The sequence below is a fragment of the Saccostrea cucullata genome, unplaced genomic scaffold (genome assembly GCF_032062105.1).
Source record: "Saccostrea cucullata isolate Sc308-1 unplaced genomic scaffold, CSIRO_AGI_Scuc_v1 ctg1019, whole genome shotgun sequence".
NCBI lineage: Eukaryota > Metazoa > Mollusca > Bivalvia > Ostreida > Ostreidae > Saccostrea > Saccostrea cuccullata.
In genome coordinates, this window is record NW_026938345.1 from 47,213 (window position 1) to 69,496 (window position 22,284).

Consider the following 22,284-nt stretch of genomic DNA (forward strand, 5'->3'; position numbering starts at 1 on the left):
ATTTATTGTAATATTACATTAAAAATATTTTATGTGACCACTTGAACACTTTCTGAGATGTTGCTTTTACGACGAAGGAAATCGAAATTAAAATGCAATAATCATATACTTTTTAAATATATAGATATCAAACTGAGTTTCAAAATAATATTGTAAGTGCAATACAATGTCTGGTATGCTAAGAACTGGTTGTGTCTGTCGTACACGTGTCTCTTTCCCAAACCCATTACGTTAAGGAGAAAATATATGAAGTCAAACAGGGGACAAATATCCATGTGGTTTTATTTATTCTTGTATGGTTGATGCATTTGCAAAAGATTTGTTTTGGTTACTGTCTCTTTGCATATAATAATTATTTAAATGCACCATTAAGACCACAGCCCTGCAAACCTATTCAGAAACGCCCCTTTCGACTTTTTGCTTTCTTTAGAAGGTAAGCATACAAACAGATATACATTGTCAAATTAAGGCATTTCATGCATTTTTTGCGACAACATATTTTTGAAGCCATTTTTGCAAATATATTTTCGGCATTTACTTTTAAATATTAAATTATTTTTTTTCATCGTTTAAAAGTTCTTCGAATTAATTTTTCTATACAACAGTTACAATTCATTTGCAATATGTACACTTATTAATTAAAAATTTGAAAACCATACACTTACCATTTATCATTTTTGACTTATAAAGAGAATGTTATAACTACATGTAAGATATATAGGATTTTTTTCTCTGCAAAAACGCTACGAAATATCGATTTTAAAGGTAGCAAACCAAACAAAATAATAACCATGCTCAAGAAAAGTTAAATCCAGTGTCATAAAAATGAGTCTTAGACTTAAAAGCTTGAGAAGCTTTTGTTGTCAAAGTGATAAAACACAATCTTAGTAAGTTTTTTTTTTTGTTATTTTGGTACGTAATATTGCATATTAAATAGTTTTCAGATTTTTTCTCTGATTTATTTTGCACAATATTGAGTTTTTTTTAACAGAAAAAAAAGACTATAGCCGCTCCAGTGCATGTGGTACTACTCATATACATTAAAGTATTTTAAATCTTAGGAACAGATTAAATTTACTTATTTATTTAAGTCTCAACAAGCCTTTCACAATTAGAAATTTAATATACAGCTCATAAAACAAAGCACAGTTACCAGATCCAGGATTGAAACGAACCACTTTGAGGGATTCCAACAGTTTTGCCCGTTATCCTTAAAAATCCTGAATTTATAAAATTATACTGCTTGTTTAAGCAATAACAATATAAACAATAGATTGAATGACAAAGAACTATTTCTAATGACATGAAAGTTAAAACAAGAGGTTCATGGGTCACATGGCTCACCTAAATGACTATGACTTTGTTGTTTTCTATCACCTGATATTCCCGCTATAAATGAAAACTGATTTTGGTCCTACCCTATCTTGTGTGTTATGAGTTGAACAAACTTAAATACATGCTACATGTACTTGATTATCTTTCTCTAAAAAGATAATCTCTGATATACAGTTCGAAGCAGAATTATAAGAAAAAATATATTCCTTTTTATTCTCATGTTCAACTTAAAATGTCTATGGGGGCCCCACAATAGCCTAAACACGCTTTAAGCTTCAGAAGTTTTTACAAAAGTTTCATCTTTTCTGGCCCAGTGTTTATTGAGACTATCTTGAAAAGACAAAAAAGAATGTAGTTATTCATTTAAAAAATTGAAACGCCTACATCGATGATGCCCTGTTTTAAATTAAGTTTGGTTAAAATTGGTCAAGAGAATTTGGATGAAAGGGAGAAATTGTGAAAGTAAACAATAAGACCAAAGACAACGTACCACAGACATCAGACAAATTTTATCAGAAAAAACTCACTTAAGCCTCCAACTCAGGTGAAATAAAATGACATGCAAATAGTTTGCCCTTTAAAAATTAAAATTTATCACAGATATGGGTGCTCTCTCTCTCTCCCCCCTCTCTCTCCACCGCAAGCTTACTGACTTTACAAAGGTTTACATTTTCTTCTACCATTCAAACAAAACAATTAAAAAATATCATAAAAATAATGATAGAGATATGAAAGCTGCCTAATGAAGATAGTGATAAGTGCATCATAATTAATAACTATGCATTTAGTTTGATGATGGTAAGTTACGGCTTATGAGGACATTCGATTCTGTTAGGCTAATCACTGTCATGACTGTCAATTTCAGAAAGCAGCTTTGTATCAGCCATGCTATGTTTAATGTCCTCAGCATAAGTCACACTTCCAGAAGTCACTTGATCTTGGTCACACGTGTTCGACTGTATACCCATTATGTCTTCATAAGTTATCAATGACGATATTTCTTCTTCCTGTAAGAGTAGAAACTTTGAAAATGAAATTTATTCTAAATACTTATGTCATGAACAATAATTTTCAGCTTTCATCATAAAATGTTTAAATGATCATTACATGTCATTTAAGGCAAAAGACTTACATTAAGAATTCTATTAAGTTCTTCCACAATACCAGTAAAATTAGGGCGGATGTCCGCATCAACTTGCCAGCAACGTAACATCAAGCCATAACTGAAGATAAAAGATAATTTAAAGATATGCATTATTTATAACCTCTTAATGTGTCTGAAATTACAATAATCAACCCTTAGAAGTTAAGTAGATCTGAAAGTGAAAATATTCAAGTATTGAAATCTTACATTTGATATGGACATAAAGGAGGTTTCTCGAGTCTCCCTCCTCCCTTTACATATTTCATAACTTCACCATTAGATTTTCCGGGATATGGCACGTGACCCATTGAAAACAGCTCCCATAAAACTACACCAAATGCCCTTAAAGATGATCAAGCTTAATTAAAAACAAAATCATACAATATTGCATATATTCTAGAATTTTTTATTGTAATATGTGAACCTTTTCATTGGTATCTAAATGTGAAGCACATACCACTTTCAATAAAACAAGCCATAAGCCCTGATTAGCACAACAATAATAACTGGATTTTTTTTTCAAGTTGATGCCTTTCTAGGTGACAAATTATGAAATTGATTTCATTTTGAGTGCTAATGCTAACATAGTTATACAGTTTATACGAACCAGACATCAGTTTTAGACGTAAATATCCCGTCAAGAAAGCTTTCTGGGGGCATCCATTTCACCGGAACCATTGCTCGGCCATTTTTTCTGTAGTAATTGGTTCTAAAGACAAGAATTTTTCCACTGATACCATTGAAACATTATAATACATTGTCGTATAATATGATGCAGTTTAAGAGAACTGGGATATTTATGCATAATTATTTGTATTTTAAAAGCCATTCTATTGATTACAGTATATCTTTTGTAAATAAACATAATGACAATACCTTAGTACATCCCTTGCCATTCCAAAATCACCTATCTTGGCCACACGATTGGGACCTTTTTCAGTCAGAAGACAGTTTCTTGCAGCAATATCCCTAAAAAAAGTCAGAAATTGAACGTTTTTCTATCCAATTCTTCTCATGTTTTTAAGATATTAATAATCAAATTACTTCCAAGATATGAGGCAGTAATTATAACTAACCGGTGAATGAATTTGTTTTGTTCTAAGTAGTGACAACCCCTGGCTACATCTATTCCTAACTTCAGTAGATCATGTAAAGTCAGATAGGATGGCTCATGAGGCTGGAACAAAAATAAAGGTCGCCTTTGAATAAATACTAATTTTTATTTCTCAAGGAAATACAAAAAAGTAGGAAATAAAATTTTATTTCATTAATTTTCCCTGAAAATATTTTAACAGGTCTCATGCTATTTTAATTGAAATTGTGCAGTTTCCAAATAAGAATCCAATCATTTTAGACCATCTATTTGGAACTCATTTCTACCTGCTTTGGTCTTGATTCCCTTATAAAGGTCCTGAGTTCTCCGCCCTCCATTAATTCCAGCAATAGATACATTGAGCGATCATGATCATCAGTAGAGATTCCAAGAAAGCGAACGATGTTTGGGTGGTTAAATTTACTAAAAATATAATTATAATAATAATAATTAAGCATTCTTTGATTTATTTTTCGTACTTTTAACTCTCTAAGCATTTAAACTATATGTACACATATAATCTAGTATTAGTATCTGAAACTAAAATTAAATAAAAGCTTTTCAAATGTAGCACTGTTTATTTTTAATCAAGTTTTCTTCTGTGTCTATCTCACCTTAAAGTTATAGCTTCGAAAAAAAGCTCTGCTTTAGTTTGTTCGGCACATAAAGTTGGTAATTTCTACAAACAGACATTATCGCATAAATGTCAGACTTGTCTCACATTTCCATCAGTAATTCAATGAAACAGAATAGAATGTGTAGCCTAAAGAGACAAAAACTAGTTGTTGACTTTACTAAAAGACGAATGAGATATCGCATTACCTTGACAGCTATTGGTAAATCCCTTCTAAGACGCGATACGTCGGCTAGTATTCCGTAATAGACCTCTCCGAACGCACCCTTACCGAGAAGTCTGCAAGATAAATTGTGTGTTTAAACAAGGAAACTCATTGAATTTTCTAATTCATTACAAAATTACATAATAAAGAAGACTGATGGCTATAACCATGATAACACGATTGTCATTTTCAAAATCTTGAATATCTCGATTTCCCTCATTTCTGGAAAGTAAAAATGCTTGTTTTGAAGGCTTATGAATCAAAATCAAAATTTCCCCCAAACAATAAGAGTATTTCAGAACTATCCTCAACATATAACTTGCCTAACAAGTTTGATATTCTTTCTAGGTATATCTCTAATCTTGTCCTCGGTCCACTCGTAGTATGGCGAGATATGAGACACAGCCAGATTACTGGGAACGAGGCTGTGGTGCTCGCTGTCACCTGACGACGCGTCAGATATGTCTACCGGAATAGAACACTTCCCGTCTATCCCGGTGGAAGTTGTAGATGTTGACACCGGAAGTATATTCCGAAGACTTTCATCCTTGAGATTTCGCCTCTTCTTGAAAACTAATGAAATAGATTAAGTCAGTGAAAGTAATAAAATGCGCAGTTGAGTTTAATTAGAATAATTCTAATCTCCCGGTCATACTGTATCATGATTTCTTTCTTTGCACATGGGTATGCTATATTTATTAAAAATGCACAGTCGTTATCGAAAAGTTAATTATAAATTATACATGAATGGAAGATGGCAGTATCTATTAAGTGAATTTCCATCGAATTTTAAAATCTATTTTATAAATTTATAAATTTAAATAATTTACCTGAGAATATGATCACAGCAGTAACCATAGCAACGACAATACCAGCCCCAATACCGAGAATTGTCAGCATATAACTAGAACTGTTATCTACCTCCACCTGAGTAGACACTAAAACAAACACATTATACACTTCAAAAAAATTAATATATATCAAAATCAATATTCTAAATTGGCGGAGGTCAATATAGTCAAAAACATTAATGGTAAAATAACCTAGCAAAAGAAGTCTTTCTTATAATGGTAATGACTAGGTTAACTTTTCAAACGTCGACTTCCCCAACTTAGATCATGTCTCTTAGCTGATTTGCTACACAAGAACATGTTTTACGTAAAAACATTTCTAAAAACGACACGTCTTAAGTTATTGACAAATTTATGAAACAAACAAATTCAGTGAACGATCTTCTTTAAAGTCATTATTTTGCAAGATCTCTGGTCGATATTTACTGAGTTTGTCAGCAAATCTAATCTATCATTAAATTAAATTGTTTTTACCATAAAGCTTGGTACAGATATTACCAAATTAAATTTCAATTGTCTTCAGAATTTTCCGTTATATCCCTATAGTGATAGGGAGCACACGGCGGATTTAACTAAGGATGCTCACTCCTTTGAGACACCTGATCCCACCTTTATAAGAGATATTTTAGAGGTCCGTAATAGGTCTACCCTTCATCCATATTGTTTGGATGGATTTTTGATTTTGAATACTCATTTTTATCTTCATATCTCTCGGCCGCGACTGACCTAAGTCGATAAAAAATGGGTAGCAACTGTTCCTTCGCCATGCGCTCGGCACTTAGAAGTGAAAGTTGCGGGTCCTTCGGATGAGACCTTAAAAACCGAGGCCCCGTGTCAGCGGCAGGCGTTGGCACGATAAAGATCCCTCACTGCTCAATGGCCCTGAGTGCCGAGTAAAGGTCAAAATTTGAAGCCCTTCACCGGCATACGGTGACGTCTCCATATGAGTGCAAAATTCTCGAGAGGGAGGTTAAACAATATACAATCAATCGATCAATCCTACATGTATATTTATTTTGTTTCTTTTTAGAAAACCGTATTGATTTTAAGACCATGCAATTGATATTTTCAACCACTCATATGACAATTGCTAAAGTCCTTTGAGGAAGTTTTACTATGAATTGTTACTACATGTATGTTAAATTTTGTCAGCAATTTCAACCTCAAGTACCTACTGTGTACAAACTATTTTTACTTCCCACATCATTCCAACATCATTGACAGAATATGAACATTTCCAGTAATGTTATTTCCACTTATTCTTTTCTATCTTAAGGGTAATTGGTTTGCAATTGATCAATTTATCAAAAATGGTAGTAAGAAAAGGGTATCACCAATTCAATAATTACGTATATGGTTTTCCTCTACATTTTTTTTTTCTAATTTTCATATATTATTTAACATAATTATTTTTAATTTTTAAAAAATTATATTAATTTCCATTGAATTACTTGGCTATTGAATTATATTAAATTTTGTCTTTTACCCTCTTCCATGTGCGGTGCTATCCATTCGTCTGACGTTGTAAAGCAGTCAGGTGTAAAACTTATTTGGTCCAAGGCTACAATACCACCGCTAGGCGCAAGGGATCCTTGTAATACCACATGGTATCTTTAAATTAAATTAAAACTATAGTACGTTATGTTATGAAGTAATTAAAGGTAAACTTAATAATCAAGGGTAAAGATTATACTTTATATTCTACTTGTTAGTAGGAGTAAACTACGGAATCCAGATAAGACCACGTAGTTCAATTCACAAACCGACAATCCCACCAACTAGCTGAAGTTGGAGTCGATAGATGTGTGATCTCGCGAGAATACGATGACAATAAAGAGAAGAAGAAATTCTGCGATGACGATGATGCGATAAAGCAATGATGCAACAGCACGATAAAGCCTTGGTCTTTTGATGGGATGGTGCAATATTATAGCAATGGCGCAATGATGCAAGGATGATAAAATGGTGTCCATCGTGCTATCGCACGATCGTCCTCGCATTGTCGCGCCATGCCCCAAATCACCGTCGTTGCGCTGTCGCACTATCCATCCATCTTTGTAGAGCTCTGTATCGTTTTGGTTTTATATAATAAACATAGGTAATCAGAGATTACAGAGCTCACCTCAACGAATGTTGTCTTTAAGCAAGGCAAATTAAGTCACACAATTAACCAGCAAAAAGTGTACATCCAAAAATGCAAAATTTATGCAATTTTGATACTTTGGAATAGACCTATATAAAAACTTAAAACTAGTTCTTCATCATGAAAATGTAATTAAAATCCAGCATCTGAAGCAAGATTGAGAGTTTGCATCCCTTCTTGCATCATTTGTGCAACTTTGGTTTATATAAGCCTTATAGTTTCTTGGTGATAGACCTGCACCCATAACTTTTACGAGGTCTATTATCTGGAAAATGTATGTCGAATTCAGCATCTGAAGCAAGTCCATTAGTGTGCATCCTAAGATGTATCATCCATGCAAGTTTGTTCAACATAGAGCTCAAAGTTACTTGGAAATGCAAGTTTGGTTATTATAGGGCTCAAAGTTACTTGGAAATGAATCCTGCACCAAAAACTTTAACCTGTTTACTCAACCTGAAAATGTAGGTCAGATTCAGCATCCGAAGCAAGTCTGGTAGTATGCATCCTAAGATGTACCATCCAGGCAAGTTTAGTCATTATAGGGTTCACAGTACCTTGGAAATGAAACCTGCACCAAAAATTTTAACCTGTTCACTCAACCGGAAAATGTAGGTCAGATTCAGCATCCGAAGCAAGTCTTGTAATATGCATCCTAAGATGTACCATCCATGCAAGTTTGGTCATTATATGTCTCATAGTAACTTGGAAATGAAACCTGCACCAAAAACTTTAACCTGTTCACTCAACCGGAAAATGTAGGTCAGATTCAGCATCCGAAGCAAGACTGGTAGTATGCATCCTAAGATGTACCATCCATTTAAGTTTGGTCATTATATTTCTCATAGAAACTTGGAAATGAAACCTGCACCAAAAACTTTAACCTGTTCACTCAACCGGAAAATGTAGGTCAGATTCAGCATCCGAAGCAAGTCTAGTAGAATGCATCCTAAGATGTACCATCCATGCAAGTTTGGTCATTATAGGGCTCATAGTATCTTCGAAATGAAACCTGCACCAAAAACTTTAACCTGTTCACTCAACCGGAAAATGTAGGTCAGATTCAGCATCCGAAGCAAGTCTGGTAGTATGCATCCTAAGATGTACCATCCATGTAAGTTTGGTCAACATAGGGCTTATAGTTACTCGGAAATGAGACCTACACCAAAAACTGCACCAAAAATGTTAACCTGCACCAAATACACTAACCTACGAAAGCCCAGAAGGCTCATTCGAGATTCAAGTTTCGAAATGCGAGATTCAGAATTCGAGATTCGAAATTCGATTTTCGAAATTCAAGATCCAAACTAACCAATCAAAAGCGGGTTCAACTTTTGATTACTTCCCTTTGTTACGTTTTTACTATCAAGAATTCGTTGAATATATTTATAACAAATGGATCATTTGCTAAAAAGGTAATGCAAGAGAAAATGTTTTATGTTTTTAAACGAAATAAAAATAAAATTTGGATTATATTATGAACAATACATACATAATCTTATTTTTCTAATTTAACATAATAGTAAATACGTATAAATGGAATATTATATGGTCTTATCGTTGACTTGTTGAACAAGTAGGTCAACTTATATTATTTCATCAGATTATTGCTGATGGAGAATGTTGCATTTAATTATAATTAGATATGATATATTATGAATTGTATCTACACTGCACAATAATTTAAGGGTATATATTTCATTACATTTATAAAGGGTACATTTGTAAGATAACATTTGTGCAGTGAGACTTGACTGCTGAATCGAACTGTAGCGTTATATAAGGTTTTATAAGGGTAGTCTTTGGCCATAAGCTAGGGTCAGAAATATAACACCATAACGCTATTATAGTTCTGCATCTAATTTAGACTCATCTACTATTTGATATAAGATAAAATAAATGCTGCATTTATTTTAATTCATATCGCCAAGCTGTATTGTAGATATAATTTTTAATTAATTCAAAAAATCAAAGCCTTAGATGAAGATAAGTAATTAAATACTGAATTTTTATGTTTTTCCTCTATTAGCAAAAGGAACTCGATTTTTCTTTATCAATACTACGTCGTCTTTCAAGTTTCAAGCCTTTCAGTATGTTTGGAAAAATGGGCAGGCGGGGTGGGTAGGGGTGGGGTTAACCTTTAGATACTTGCCACGTATTCATAACTTTATTCATACAGGTGTATGTCATCAACCCCGTAAACAAAGTAGACAATACAAAAATATATATATTCCTGATATATGTATTCTATTTAATATTTAAGAAGCCATAATATAAATTGAAGTATATCTTGCTGATCAAAAATCCAATGATTATTTAAATTTCCTTCTTATATAAATAACACTCTGTCTTGCATTGTAATTTTATTAAATTACTTATTTGTTATTAATATATTAAACGATTTCTTGATAGTAAAAGCATAATAAAGGGGAGTAATCAAATCTTGAACCCGCTTTTGAATGGTTAATCTGGATCTTGAATCTCGAAATTCGAATTTCGAATCTCGTATTTCGAACCTTGAATCTCGAATGAGCCTTTTGGGAGCTTTTGATTGGTTAATCTGGATCTTGAATCTCGAAACTTGAATTTCGAATCTCGAATTTTGAATCTCGTATTTCGAACCTTGAATCTCGAATGAGCCTTCTGGGCTTTCGTACTAACCTGATCATTCCTTTGCTGAAATTGCAGCGTCTGAAACTTTGACTGGTACAATGAAACACATTAGAAACATCTTCCATGCATGTCTAATCAATATAGGACATAGAAGTACTTAAAAAGAAAACTGCTCCAAAAAACTTAACCTTAACCCGGGACGCCGACGCCGACGCCGAGGGTATCACATAAGCTCCCCCCAACTTCGTTGAGGTGAGCTAAAAAGTAAAGAAATTCTCCTCAAAAGTGCGCAGAAAATATTGTGCCGTAAAATACACCTTTTTTGCATTACGGAATCTGTAGCGTTATGGTCAAAGACAAATATACATGTATATAAAACCATAACGGTACAGATCTGCAGCTAAGAGCCGTGGACCATGAAGTCGACGCTCGATGGTGCGATAGTGAACATTGTGGCCCTCTCCAGATTCCATTGTACACACATTTCAGTAACTCTCAAATCTAATCAAAATTAACCTGAATAAAAATCCAAACATATTCAGCATGTTCAGTTTGATACAAGTTAGTGCAGAGTTGTTTTTCAACTTACGGTTGATATCGATGTGGTAAATCAACAGATGCTCGTTGCCATTCCAACTCAGCGGTATAACTTTTAAACATTTTCACAAGCTCACACTTCGATTCGTTAGAGCAGACGGAAACACTTATTTTATCAAAGTCTGCAATATACCAAAACCGCAACTGAAACAAAAACAATGAAATCATGGATCAGATTGTCTGCTATATATACCAAAATCGCACCTGTAATAAAAACATTGAAATCGTGGATCATATTAAATTAAATATGCGTCAATTCATATAAAAATAAACATTTACATGTACATTTTATCAGTCTCTGACGCTTACCCTACAGTCCTTAGAAGCGTTGAATGGCTGCATCACTGGGCTTATCATTTTGGAAGATTCCCCCTTTTTACATTTATCAGTAAATAGGGCAAAGTCTAGAAAAACAACATTACATCATTTTTAGTTTTTTTTAAATGTTGACCAAATGGCAAATATTTCGATGAAACAAATTTTCAGCATAATGTTTATAAGAAAATAGATGAACGGAAGTGTAAGAACCATTCAGCTATACTTTCAGCATCTTTCAACGATATGAAACCGTGCTTATCTATAACATTAAGCAATTGAAGTTTTATACGGATACTTTTTAATATCGGAGATTTATAGCTTTAAGGAAATTCAATTTTTTGAGAAAACATTTTTCTTTGTTACATACAACATCATTTTTAATTCATTTCATTAAAAACTAGAGATACTGTGAGCAATGAGCTCACTAAATGATACCCCCGCCTCCCATATGAGTATCGCAGTGTCCATGTATTGCTATGTGAAACCCAAAATATGTGTGAATCAAAAAGTAAAATAGGAGGTGCACAATGGCAATATGTAATTAAAGATCCTGTGAAAGCACGGACGTACGGACAGGCGGACGGACGTACAAACCAATTTTCAACCTGGGGGCATAAAAATTAAATTGTATATCTCTGCATCTTATTAATAAGTGAAACATCAAAACAATAACCGAGATCAATTTTTAGTAGTTCTATTTTTGAGCATTAATGATCATTTCAGAGGATATGACTTAAGTGTCTTTCATGGCTGTATTTCAAGCGTTTAGGGTATTTAGGATTCCTTCCCACACACAGTCATTTCTAAAGTACATTTATTTATATTCACGCCTTTTCTACTGTTCCAGTATTTTTCACGCACCTGTCCCGCCATTATGACAGTACTTGTAATACTTGGCGACATTGTACTCGATAACATTTTCTCTATGAAACGGACAATTGGGACTCTGAGTCCAGTTACATCTGTTGTTGTCCACATCACAGAAATCTCGGTAGTTATTTCTATCTGTAATTCAAAAAAAATCATATTCAATATTTAAAAATCAAAGATCTTATTCGAAACACAGTGAATGGTTTCTTAACACTGAGCTAAACACTTTTAAAAAAGTGAGGTAAAGGTCGAAGATCGACAGTATTTGATTTTAAACAATTAATGCATATGTCGTCATCTCGCCTTCTTGGAAAAATACATATATTTATTAGAGACCCTTTTATAATTCAGTTTCTAAGACGAGGTACATGTAAGTTATTGACAGACAAGTTGATGAAACAAGAATATCAGCAGTCTCGTTTAAAGTCATCGTTTCGTAATTTCTTTGATCAATACAATAACCTTGTCAGCAAATACAATTTATCATTGTGTCAAATGCTGACTGATGTTTTCCATACTAATTGTTAGTCCAGTATTTATACACTGATTTGACGACGGATTTTTCCGTTTATTTCCCGATAATGAAAAGGAGCACACGACTGGTGTGAGCGGTCAGCAGGGTATGCTCACTCCTCCATGGCACCTGATCCTACCTCTGACGTTTTAGAGGTCCGTGTTAAACTGTTTGCTCTGCTCCTGTTTTGTATTGTTTAATTGACTTTGATATTGAATACTGTTTGTTATCTCCATATCCATCATTACATAAAATATAACACAACATGGACAGTGTAATTATACCGCAGAATCCCCTATCTTCGTCATCTTGTACAGGACAGTCCGGGTTTAAGTCGCATACTCTGTCCTTAGGGATACATTTACCAGTAGCGCATCGGAACTCGTTATCACTGCACTGTGGCATTTCTACAAATTGAAAAAAAAGGAAGCACTGTTTAATTTTTATTTATGGAAAGTAATTAATAGCATGTTCATTACCCTAAACATCTTAAGTACATGATATGCATAGTTTTCAAAGTCGAAGTGTTCTCCTAAAATTGTGCCTTAAATTCAACGTTTATCATTTGAAAATCTTTTGCATGGTCTCAATCATCCAGATTTGACTCGAACGTGAACAAAGTGCTACCAGGTCATTTTTTATATCAAATAAGAGACCAAACGTTAATATCTATATCGTGAACATTAAACTGACTCACAGTGGCATAAACAATATTGTAGGTTGTAAGCTACCTTTTATTTCCACGCAATTTGCTAGCCAGATCCTTTGGATTGCCGCTATGTATAGTGCATGTATACAGACAGTAAGTTGAAACAGTTCGTCCACCCTGCCAATCGGAATTCTAACAACAGTCCAGTTCCTGAAAGGTCAAAGACCAGTTAGGCTGTTTTTTAAATTATAAAAATGCAATAATATCAAATTCACTAACGTCATATACGTAAATTATATAATAAAATAAATTAAACTTGATCATTTTCAAGGTTTTACATGTAAATCTACTCGGAATTTTTTGTGTTGAAGTTCTGGTAAATCGATCATTTATTAATTGTTCTCGCCCTTCACTGATGAATTCTCGTTAATTGAATTGCTCCTGACGAAAATTTGTGGGAGGTGTAGTTTCATGTGTGAATGAAAATCATCTTTCACGGTAAACAAACACCAAAACGAACTCCCAAGAGCCGGGATCGACACGTCAATCTTCATAAGCGGCTCCGTGATTTTCTAAGAGACCATTAAATTATTAAAAACTTTAAGACAATTGGAAACTGTTTATTTGAAGGGTTAAAATCTGTTAATGTGGTGTTTTCTGGTAATGAAATGTACCAGTGACGTCAAATACAAATGGGTTCATATTGAATTTAAAGGGCCCTGAACTAAGAAACAGTTAAGTCGCATATGAAGCTATCAAATTGATTTTCTCATTCAATGAAATAGTTCTTGGGATATTTACTCGCTGTAAAGTTATATTACCACAAAATTGAATTAAAAAATGCTTCTTATATCAAGATGAAATCAAATACTTGTTTAAATGAAAATTTAATCGTACAGCTGATCGAGTAAGCTCACTGTAAGGTTTTAAAAATGGTAGTTGTTTGTTTTTGTTTGTTTTAAGTACATCAATCATAACAATAAAAAAAATATTTATACACGATTATTATAATAAGAAAACAAAATTGTGCTTACATTTTTTCAGAATTGAAGTGTTTTCGCATTAAGGGGGTTGACCCCTTTGATGAATTGATGGATACCGTGACGTAAGTAGTAGCGTAGGCAGTCATCAGAATGTTTAGAGAACAGTTGGTTCCGGTTCCATATATGTTACGTGATCGCCAATGAGTTCTCTGTTCCTCTGTGGTATAAAATAAATCAAATTTAAATTAAATCTTTCAAAAATTTATACCAGATCAATTGAAACAAAAAATTATAAACTGAAATAATTATTGCAAGTCCTGTAGACTGATAAGATACTTGGTCTCCTAGAATTAAGAGGACTGGGTGGTTGTGGCCATTTTATACACGAAATTGATCTCCTTTAGAAGAAGACCTCCAAATAAATGTATACAAAAATGATCATAATTTAAGACTAAACTGTTTGAAATTTTTCTTTGCTAAATGGAGGTTGACAGCATAAGATATCATATCTAATAAAAATTAAATAATATCTGATGGTTAATTTGCTGACCTCCCAGCCTCATTAATCAATCAATCAATCAGTTTCTTCGCTCTAAAGCTTTACGAACTTCTAACACTGAGTTATTCGTGCCAATGTCATTATCTAGAGATTGTTTATGAAAATTCTTATTGTTAATGGCCGCTTGAAAGATCTTTATCTTGATCATGTTGATGCCAATATAAAAAAGAAAAATTGTAAAATACGACAGTTGTCTATATATAAGTAGCTTAATCACTTTCTAAACCAATCCAATCTGTTTTCCCACTTGAAGCCGTCAGATTCTTAACATTACGTTCAAGGTACATGTAAACCAGCGCATGAGACCTTGATAAGCATGTTGCATGTGCGGAAAGTATTTGAAGCAGATGTATTATTACTATGAATAGTCCTTACCATGTGCCACTGTGAAGGACAGATTATTCTTGGGTCTTGGTACGTCATCACAAAAATCGCTTGTTTTGCAGGAATCGCGGTGAACCATGGAGCCATTCGTCGTCCAGGAAAAACAGGAACTCGTGCTGAAGTCGCAGTCAGGCGCTGTCAAAATATAATTCACATAGACTAATATACATTAAGGACCTTAATGAAAAATATTTTTTTATTTAAAAAAATTGTAGAAAATATTCTGTTTATCTTATTTTCAAGACAGGATCTCATGCAACAATTAAAAACCAGAAAAAGTTTTTTTTTTAGTAAATAATTGATAAACAGAAACCATTCAAAATAAATTAAGTTATATGTTTATTAGAATTTGACTTTTTTTCTAACATATGACATATCACTAAAAAATGCGCAAAAATATATATTCTCTAAATCAGTTAACGTAGGCATGCAGTCTTTAGAGGGTCCTTAAAGGTCTTAGTAGCAACGTGGTTCAGACGGAGGATATGATACATGAACAACTCGTCCGCCTAAACAAACTCGAAAATCGTTCGGCTGGGGAGGGAAGGGGGTGGGATCTTCCTCTTGCTTTTGGTAAATCATTTTAAAATACAAACAATGAAATACTTTTAAATATACCGCAACTAGGCAGTGGGAGGACAGCTTTTGACTAAAACATTCGTAAGTAAATATCGCAAATGACTTTTTACGATGCTGAAGAACCACCTCGCACTTGTATCGTGCTACAGGTCCTTAGATTTAATCAAATAAGTATTTCAATGCATATCAAGCGTTAGCATTTATGACAGACAATGCAGCAGAATTGAATATATTGCATCATTAGGCAGGGTTATACAATAATGTGATAGACTTGAGAGACGTACAAAATATTTTAAGGGAATTGTTTCTGCCATGCTTAATAAGCTCAAGTAGGAACATGATCCATATCTCTAAGGGAGTATCCACGGAGGTTTTGTGAATAACAAACATTCACATGAAAAGGAACAATGACTATTTTTTTGATTGAGCTCCCTTTGTTACTTAACATTTTTTGTTCATTAATTTTATGGAAAATGTGTCCTGCTTCTTCTTGTTATGTTTGTGCTTTGTTGACTTTGAATATTCTTTGAAGGTTTTTTTATTAACACACACACATACATTTACATGTATGTCAACACATGTCATATGGCCGTTACATATACCGTTATATTGAGCAAATCAAGAAAAAAATGAGATTAAACAATCCCACAAAAAATATGGTATTCTACTCATTTTTCCCTTTAAAAAGTAACATTTAAAGACGTGCAATTTGCATTAAAATTATTTTGTTCGAGCACACAGGTACTTGTGGACAGGACCCCCCCCCCCCCCCCGATATTCAACCCGGGGGCTTATTTGACATTTTTTTTTCACAATTTATATTTAGAACACTTATTCAACATGTTTGCAATAGGAACAAATCGTCCACAAGTACCTGTGTTCGAGCAATGTTACGTGAACACGGCCTTTGTTTGATTGGACACAGAGAAAAGAACCTATCCTGATGTTGTCCGTATGTTTACATTGGCACCGATCCCCACACTTTCGCTTTACTTGCTTTCTGTAGTGATTTGACTTTCCGGTGAGTAAAATTAACATTATTATCAGAAATCAGTGGCTCGGGCTGTCGTATTTGTCACATACAGCAAACATTAAGATGTCCCGCAGTGCGAAGCCTTTAATCAAGTTAATTAGGATGTTAATCGATTTCTTCATGAAGATCCTTTATCGAGTACCTTTGGTCTTAATGGACGTGTCAATTTTGTTTACTACCCTTCATCTTATTTATATGCCGATATGAATACGATTATCTTAGCCGAATTGATGTCTGACTTGAATTTTCCATTCAAATTACATCCGATATTGTTCCACAGCTCGTCCTAAGGACAATCAAAGGGTTTTTACTGGGAGGGATGTAAGTTGGTGCTAAACCCTGTAATATCGATGACTAAGATCAAGGCTGAAAATAGAACAAAACAAGATTTGCTGTTAATCTTGCTGTTGTTTGACACGTTTTCTTTCTTAAACACAACAATCGTTCCCAGACCTATTATATACGCATTTAAATGCAAGGATTATTGGTTAATACAACTGTTTACATCGCTTGATCTCTACATAACGTCGGTAAGAGGTTTTAGTTATGAATGTGCACGTCTGCTGCAAACTTCGCCATGGGACTCTTTCGTTGTCCTTTCAGCCTGAGTGTAAAGTGCAATCAGCGATTTATAAAAAGAATATCATGCCCTAATATTAATGAACAGAGGTATATTAATTAAACTTTTACCATAATATTACACAAGTAGATATTTTTAAAAAATAATGCAGCTAAAAAGGTTAGTTTCGTATTATCACACTGATAGTCATAGAATAAAGATTATTCAACCCAGTTTAATATGCTGTTTAAATTTTTCCTACTCTGTAAAAAATACTGCTTAGTTCAATGTAAATAAACGATAGAGGCCTTTTATAAGGCAATACAATTAAGAGGCATAAGTCATGCATTCGAACCTCGGCCATGACTGACTTATAATTAAAGTTGATTTTAAAAAGTAGCTGTTTCTTTGCCAAGCGAAATATAATTTGTAGGTCTTTAGGAGGAGACCCTACAAACTGACACCCCATGCCACGACAAGTCTTGTCTCGAGGAACATCCCTCACTGCTACATTGTATGAGTGACCTTGAGTGCCAAGTGAATTTGAAGCCCTTCAATGGATTTATTTAGACGTATAAGCGTTTAAATTATCGAGTGGGACGTAAAACTACATACAGTCAATCAATCCTTTGGCTAAAATCTTCAGTACTGTATTAGGCTGCATGGATGTCACCGCCGATTCACATAGTGCAAAAGAATATTATGAAAATTTGCAGTTTTATCGACAAAGTTAAAAAATTAATCTGTTTTTAATATTGATGTTTTGACATGTTCGGAGCACATATTGCAGCATAAAATGATAAATAATATCTCTAGAAAAACTCGACACTAGGGACGTATTTCACACAAATACGCACACGCAGTATTACGTCAATGGACAAAACTAGGGAAATTGAAATTATTGGTTGAATAGATAGCACCTAAATCTAATTGTCTGTTTACAGATTCCATTTCTTTGTGGGATATTCTCTTTAGAATAATCGAGGAAATCGGAGGTCAAAGCAGTTCAACAACTGTTTTTATTTTTCAAGAAAAACGGTTTCCAATTTTATTTTCAAATCTGTTTTGCTAATCTCTAAAATCTACACCTAGGCCAAATTGTGAAGAAAATCCCTGGAAGAAGATATACCAAAAATACTGATCGCCTACTGACGTTTTTACGAAGGGCATCTTGGAATTGATTTTACAGAGAATTCTATCTTCAAGAAATCAGGTAAATTCCTTAAAGCTTGACAAATCCCAAACAGACATGTACCTGGTCAATTGCCAGAGAAAAATGCGATTCAAAATCCTGAGAAATAATGCAGGGTTGTGAACTGAAACCATGAAAAACATTCAGACCGAAGTAATCGTTAGAAGATGGAAACAATTTTACAGAAAATTTTTACAGAATAAAAGCTTGGTCTTGGATTCTGGGATAGAAGCTCTTGGAACAAGGACAAATGCTCTTGGATAGGAATACAAAGTTCTGTTGATTAAAAGTCAATATCTTTTGCTATTTCAACTATTTAGAAAACGAATGAATTATTAATTATGCATGACCATTACCTACAGTTATGAAATCGATAAATATATGTACAGTATGTTCTATCCAATGAACAAATGGGTTTTATAAAAAAAAATATTTTTCGTGGTATTCGGCATCTTACAAACGCTTTAATCTTTTTTTTTAATTACGATTTTTGAAAAGATTTCGGCGTCTGATGAAAGCCTTTATTGATTACAATGATTCAACAACAAAACGATAAATATTTAAACTAATACCAGATATTTCTTAACGTCAAATGACATTATTTATTCAGGGGACACATGTACTTGTAAATTTCTATATGCAGTTCCCAGGGGACTTAATCATGGCGTGTACACAAAAAAGCATGACATTATTATTCCTTGACTGAGTTTGAAATTGAGCCTTCTCATAATTTGCTGGGTGTTGTTTTGAGAAATAAAATATAGCAACATGTCTACTTGGTTTTTTACAAACATCTGTGCGTTTCAAAATTTACAAAACACGAAGCATTTGATTAATCAAATTTGAAAATATATACATGTACATGTATATCAAAAGCTTTCCCGGCTAATTTGTATTTATTGAATTTTTCTGAAACTTCTGATTCCATTAATTAATTATTTAACATATTCCGCTCTTTGATCAACGACCATTATGTGTTTGGAAAAGAGACATAAACATTGTACAGACGACTGTGAAGTTTGCCTGCAGCCAATACATGTAAGTACCATAGACAGACGGTACACACTGCATACAGATAAATTCGCAAAATCATTAGAATTTATTCACCACTGAGAAAACCATCTCCGACATATACGTCATTCTTTTTACCTGTATTTAAGTTTTCATAACGTTGAATTTAAAATTCTTTTCTCTCAAAATAGAAATATTAAAAAAAATATTATGTAAAGATGCTTACCTATAAAATTAGCCTCCAATCTTTGAAAAGAAAAAGGATATCCCCCATTAACTGTGTTTGGTTTTATATTTTCGTCATACAAAGAAACAGTCAGATTCAAACCCCCTGTTTTCAAACAATCCAAGATGTGAATGTCTTGTGGAGAAAATTCAAGGTAGTATTCAGTCATATTCCCATTCTGTTTCACCCGTGTAATGGGTGACAGTTTGAAGTTCACAGAACTTAAATTTGGACACAATAGATACAGTGTCCATGATGAATTGGAACTCTTTTTGTACTCCGATGAAACTTCCACTACCGCTTGAAAGCTTTCTAAAACTTGGCCTCTGATTTGATCAGAAATATTGTCGGTAAAAGAACAAGTTATCCGAAAATCATTGTCAGAAAAATAAGTCTTTTGAGCAACCTTCGGGTTTGTTATCAGTAAGTATCCTTGAGATACACAGAATAACGATAGCAAAAGAACGAGACAAACTTCACAACTCGCCATTTTCTTGTTTACTGCTCATTAAAGTCTATATATGTACGGATTAAAAATTAAAATGGATTTAAAAGTTGCAAATGCAGATTAACCTCCCCGGATTAAAGGATTAGCGTTTTAGGTTAAAGCTTCCAGGGTTTCTTCGGTCTTTATCTAATTACACTATTTTCTTCGTCACGTGTAAAATTCACTGAATGTGTGGCAGTATGGACAATGATTCATTGACAAGATGACGATTTTATACATTCCTAAGCAGCATACTACTTTCACCAGCGTTCGATGTCTGCCTCTTCGATACAATAATGCAACTGAGCTGTATCGGCATCAATGCCAGTCTCGTGTCATAGAGTCTGAAGTGTTTTCACCGGCTTTTATTATACATATATATATTTTCTCTAAGTGAGCTACGCGAGAGATACAGGTATAATCGATCACTTACATAGCTTAACGACCTACATAAATTGTGAATGGGGAGCAAGGCTGCTTATTTATTATATATACTGCAATTTCTTCCCACTCGAAGTTCTCCCCCTCTCCACCGTGCATTCCCCTTGACAAAACTTATCGTGCTAATTTGATAGATGAAATAATTCGGTAAAAACAGCGATGTATTTTAAGGAAATACTAAAGCTGTAACAATTATATCACGTCCTACGTTCCTGGTTTAGGTATTTCACGCTGGGACGACTTTATTACGAGCGATCTTTAAAATTGTGACAGTTTTTAGAAAAAGCTGCTAAATTTTTAACATGGTTCCATCGTTTTAAATTAATTGTATCGAAATACGATGCTCTAGAAAGGGAATAATAAAATTCTAATGCTTATTTTTAGGGGGTTATAAATGTTATACGCATTTCATTTCAGAATGTGATATAATATATTCTCCAAAGAGACAAAGTTAGCATAGCTCGATTCTCTTGAAAAATTAAAATTGCAATTACACTGATAAACATCAGTGATAACCTACTTTGTAGTTCCTTTAAGTCCTTTACTTCGTCTTTTTTTTTTTTTAAATTTCTACCTCTCTTGCATTAGATGTGGTATTTATACGCACAAGAAAACATGTCCTTGAATCCTCCATATGTGATTTCATATTTATTTATTTATGTACTATGAAATACTTATACATATAATTTTAATGTCAGTGCACTAAATGCCAGTTATTCATTTGCAAGAAGGCGTAATTATCGTAAGAAACATATCGTTTTCTTTTTTTAGGATGCTGATGATGTACATGTAGATATGCTAGTCCGCCGTGCTATTAATTATGATGAGAAGTACTAGTATTCCTCTATTTTGAATGAAATTATTCACGGCATTAGGCGCATCAACTCTTCTTTTTATAAATTATGAGATTGCATCTAAATCACGTCGAAGTGATCGATCTGTGATAGTTTTGGTTCCATTTTCTGATATTCTTCTATTAACATCATATCAATGCGTTGTACACAAATGCAGAAAAGGATTTACTCATAGAAATTTTCATAAATTTTATTATCTAAGCTGTAATTAATCCTTGAAGATTGCCTGTAAGTCTTTGGGAAGAAGTAAATATTTGGAAAAACAAAAACTGAATACTTAGAATATCAATAAATGTCGTGGTGGAAAGAAATTTTGATCATTGGGGAGAGAAAAAAAGACTGATTTTTTTTTTTTTTTTTTTTTTTTTTTTTTTTGATCGGATAATTTTTTTTTAATTGATTTTAATTGAATACCTTTAAATAAAACGATTTAATAACACACAGGGTATTCAATTTGTCCGTGTGGACTAGTGTGTTAAATGTAGGAGAGACGACATACATGTACAAAAAAAAAAAAAAAAAAGAATTCAATGCTTAAATATTGTACATACTATTGACCTTTTTTTCACTTGTTAGCTTTCTTTTAAGGAGGTGGCCCCTCTCCCACTTTGAAAACCGTTTCAGCAGACCTGCAACTCTTTACAACTGTCGAGATCAAAGCGTTCGTCTGTTCAACAACAAACGTATATATATGTATGACCTTAAATAATCCAATAAAAAGTCTCAGTGGTCGGAATTAAATACTTAAAATAAAAAAGAAAAACACGAAAAACTTCAGTAAAGCTTTAGGCCTTTCATTCTATCTTCAGAAGCTTCTAAAGATAGAATGAAAAGCCTAAAGCTTTACTGAAGTTTTTCGTGTTTTTCTTTTTTATTTTAAGTATATGTATGACCTATATACTCATAATTCTGCATGATAGACAAATCTCTATACAGGAAATTGAGCCTGTGCCCTTTCCATTATAATATGACTGTCCTAAGTAAATTATGACTCTTAGTTGACTTCCATTGAA

The 22,284-nt window shown here is 33.4% G+C and overlaps 1 protein-coding gene across 1 annotated transcript; it reads right to left on the reverse strand.

Moving 5' to 3' along the window:
* Nucleotides 1–1,058: 1,058 nt before the first annotated feature.
* Nucleotides 1,059–20,408, reverse strand: LOC134250009 (uncharacterized). Its single transcript, XM_062732348.1, has 20 exons — nucleotides 19,490–20,408; nucleotides 14,881–15,024; nucleotides 13,998–14,163; nucleotides 13,046–13,173; nucleotides 12,599–12,721; nucleotides 11,792–11,935; nucleotides 10,922–11,016; nucleotides 10,605–10,756; nucleotides 6,749–6,873; nucleotides 5,242–5,349; nucleotides 4,735–4,984; nucleotides 4,395–4,485; nucleotides 4,187–4,251; nucleotides 3,860–3,995; nucleotides 3,556–3,656; nucleotides 3,356–3,448; nucleotides 3,087–3,188; nucleotides 2,687–2,821; nucleotides 2,468–2,558; nucleotides 1,059–2,342 (listed from the first exon to the last, which is right to left on the reverse strand). The coding sequence occupies exons 1-20, from the start codon at nucleotides 19,977–19,979 to the stop codon at nucleotides 2,172–2,174; spliced, it is 2,910 nt and encodes a 969-aa protein (XP_062588332.1). The 5' UTR covers nucleotides 19,980–20,408; the 3' UTR covers nucleotides 1,059–2,171.
* Between the last annotated feature and the right edge of the window lie 1,876 nt (nucleotides 20,409–22,284).

Excerpts from the sequence above, each read along its gene's own strand:
- LOC134250009 (XM_062732348.1), bottom strand. The coding sequence starts at position 19,979 with ATGGCGAGTTGTGAAGTTTGTCTCGTTCTTTTGCTATCGTTATTCTGT. Across the intron at positions 14,164-14,880 it reads GTCCTTCACAGTGGCACATG|AGGAACAGAGAACTCATTGG; the intron begins GTAAGGACTATT and ends TTTATACCACAG. Across the intron at positions 3,657-3,859 it reads GGGAATCAAGACCAAAGCAG|CCTCATGAGCCATCCTATCT; the intron begins GTAGAAATGAGT and ends TTTTTGTTCCAG.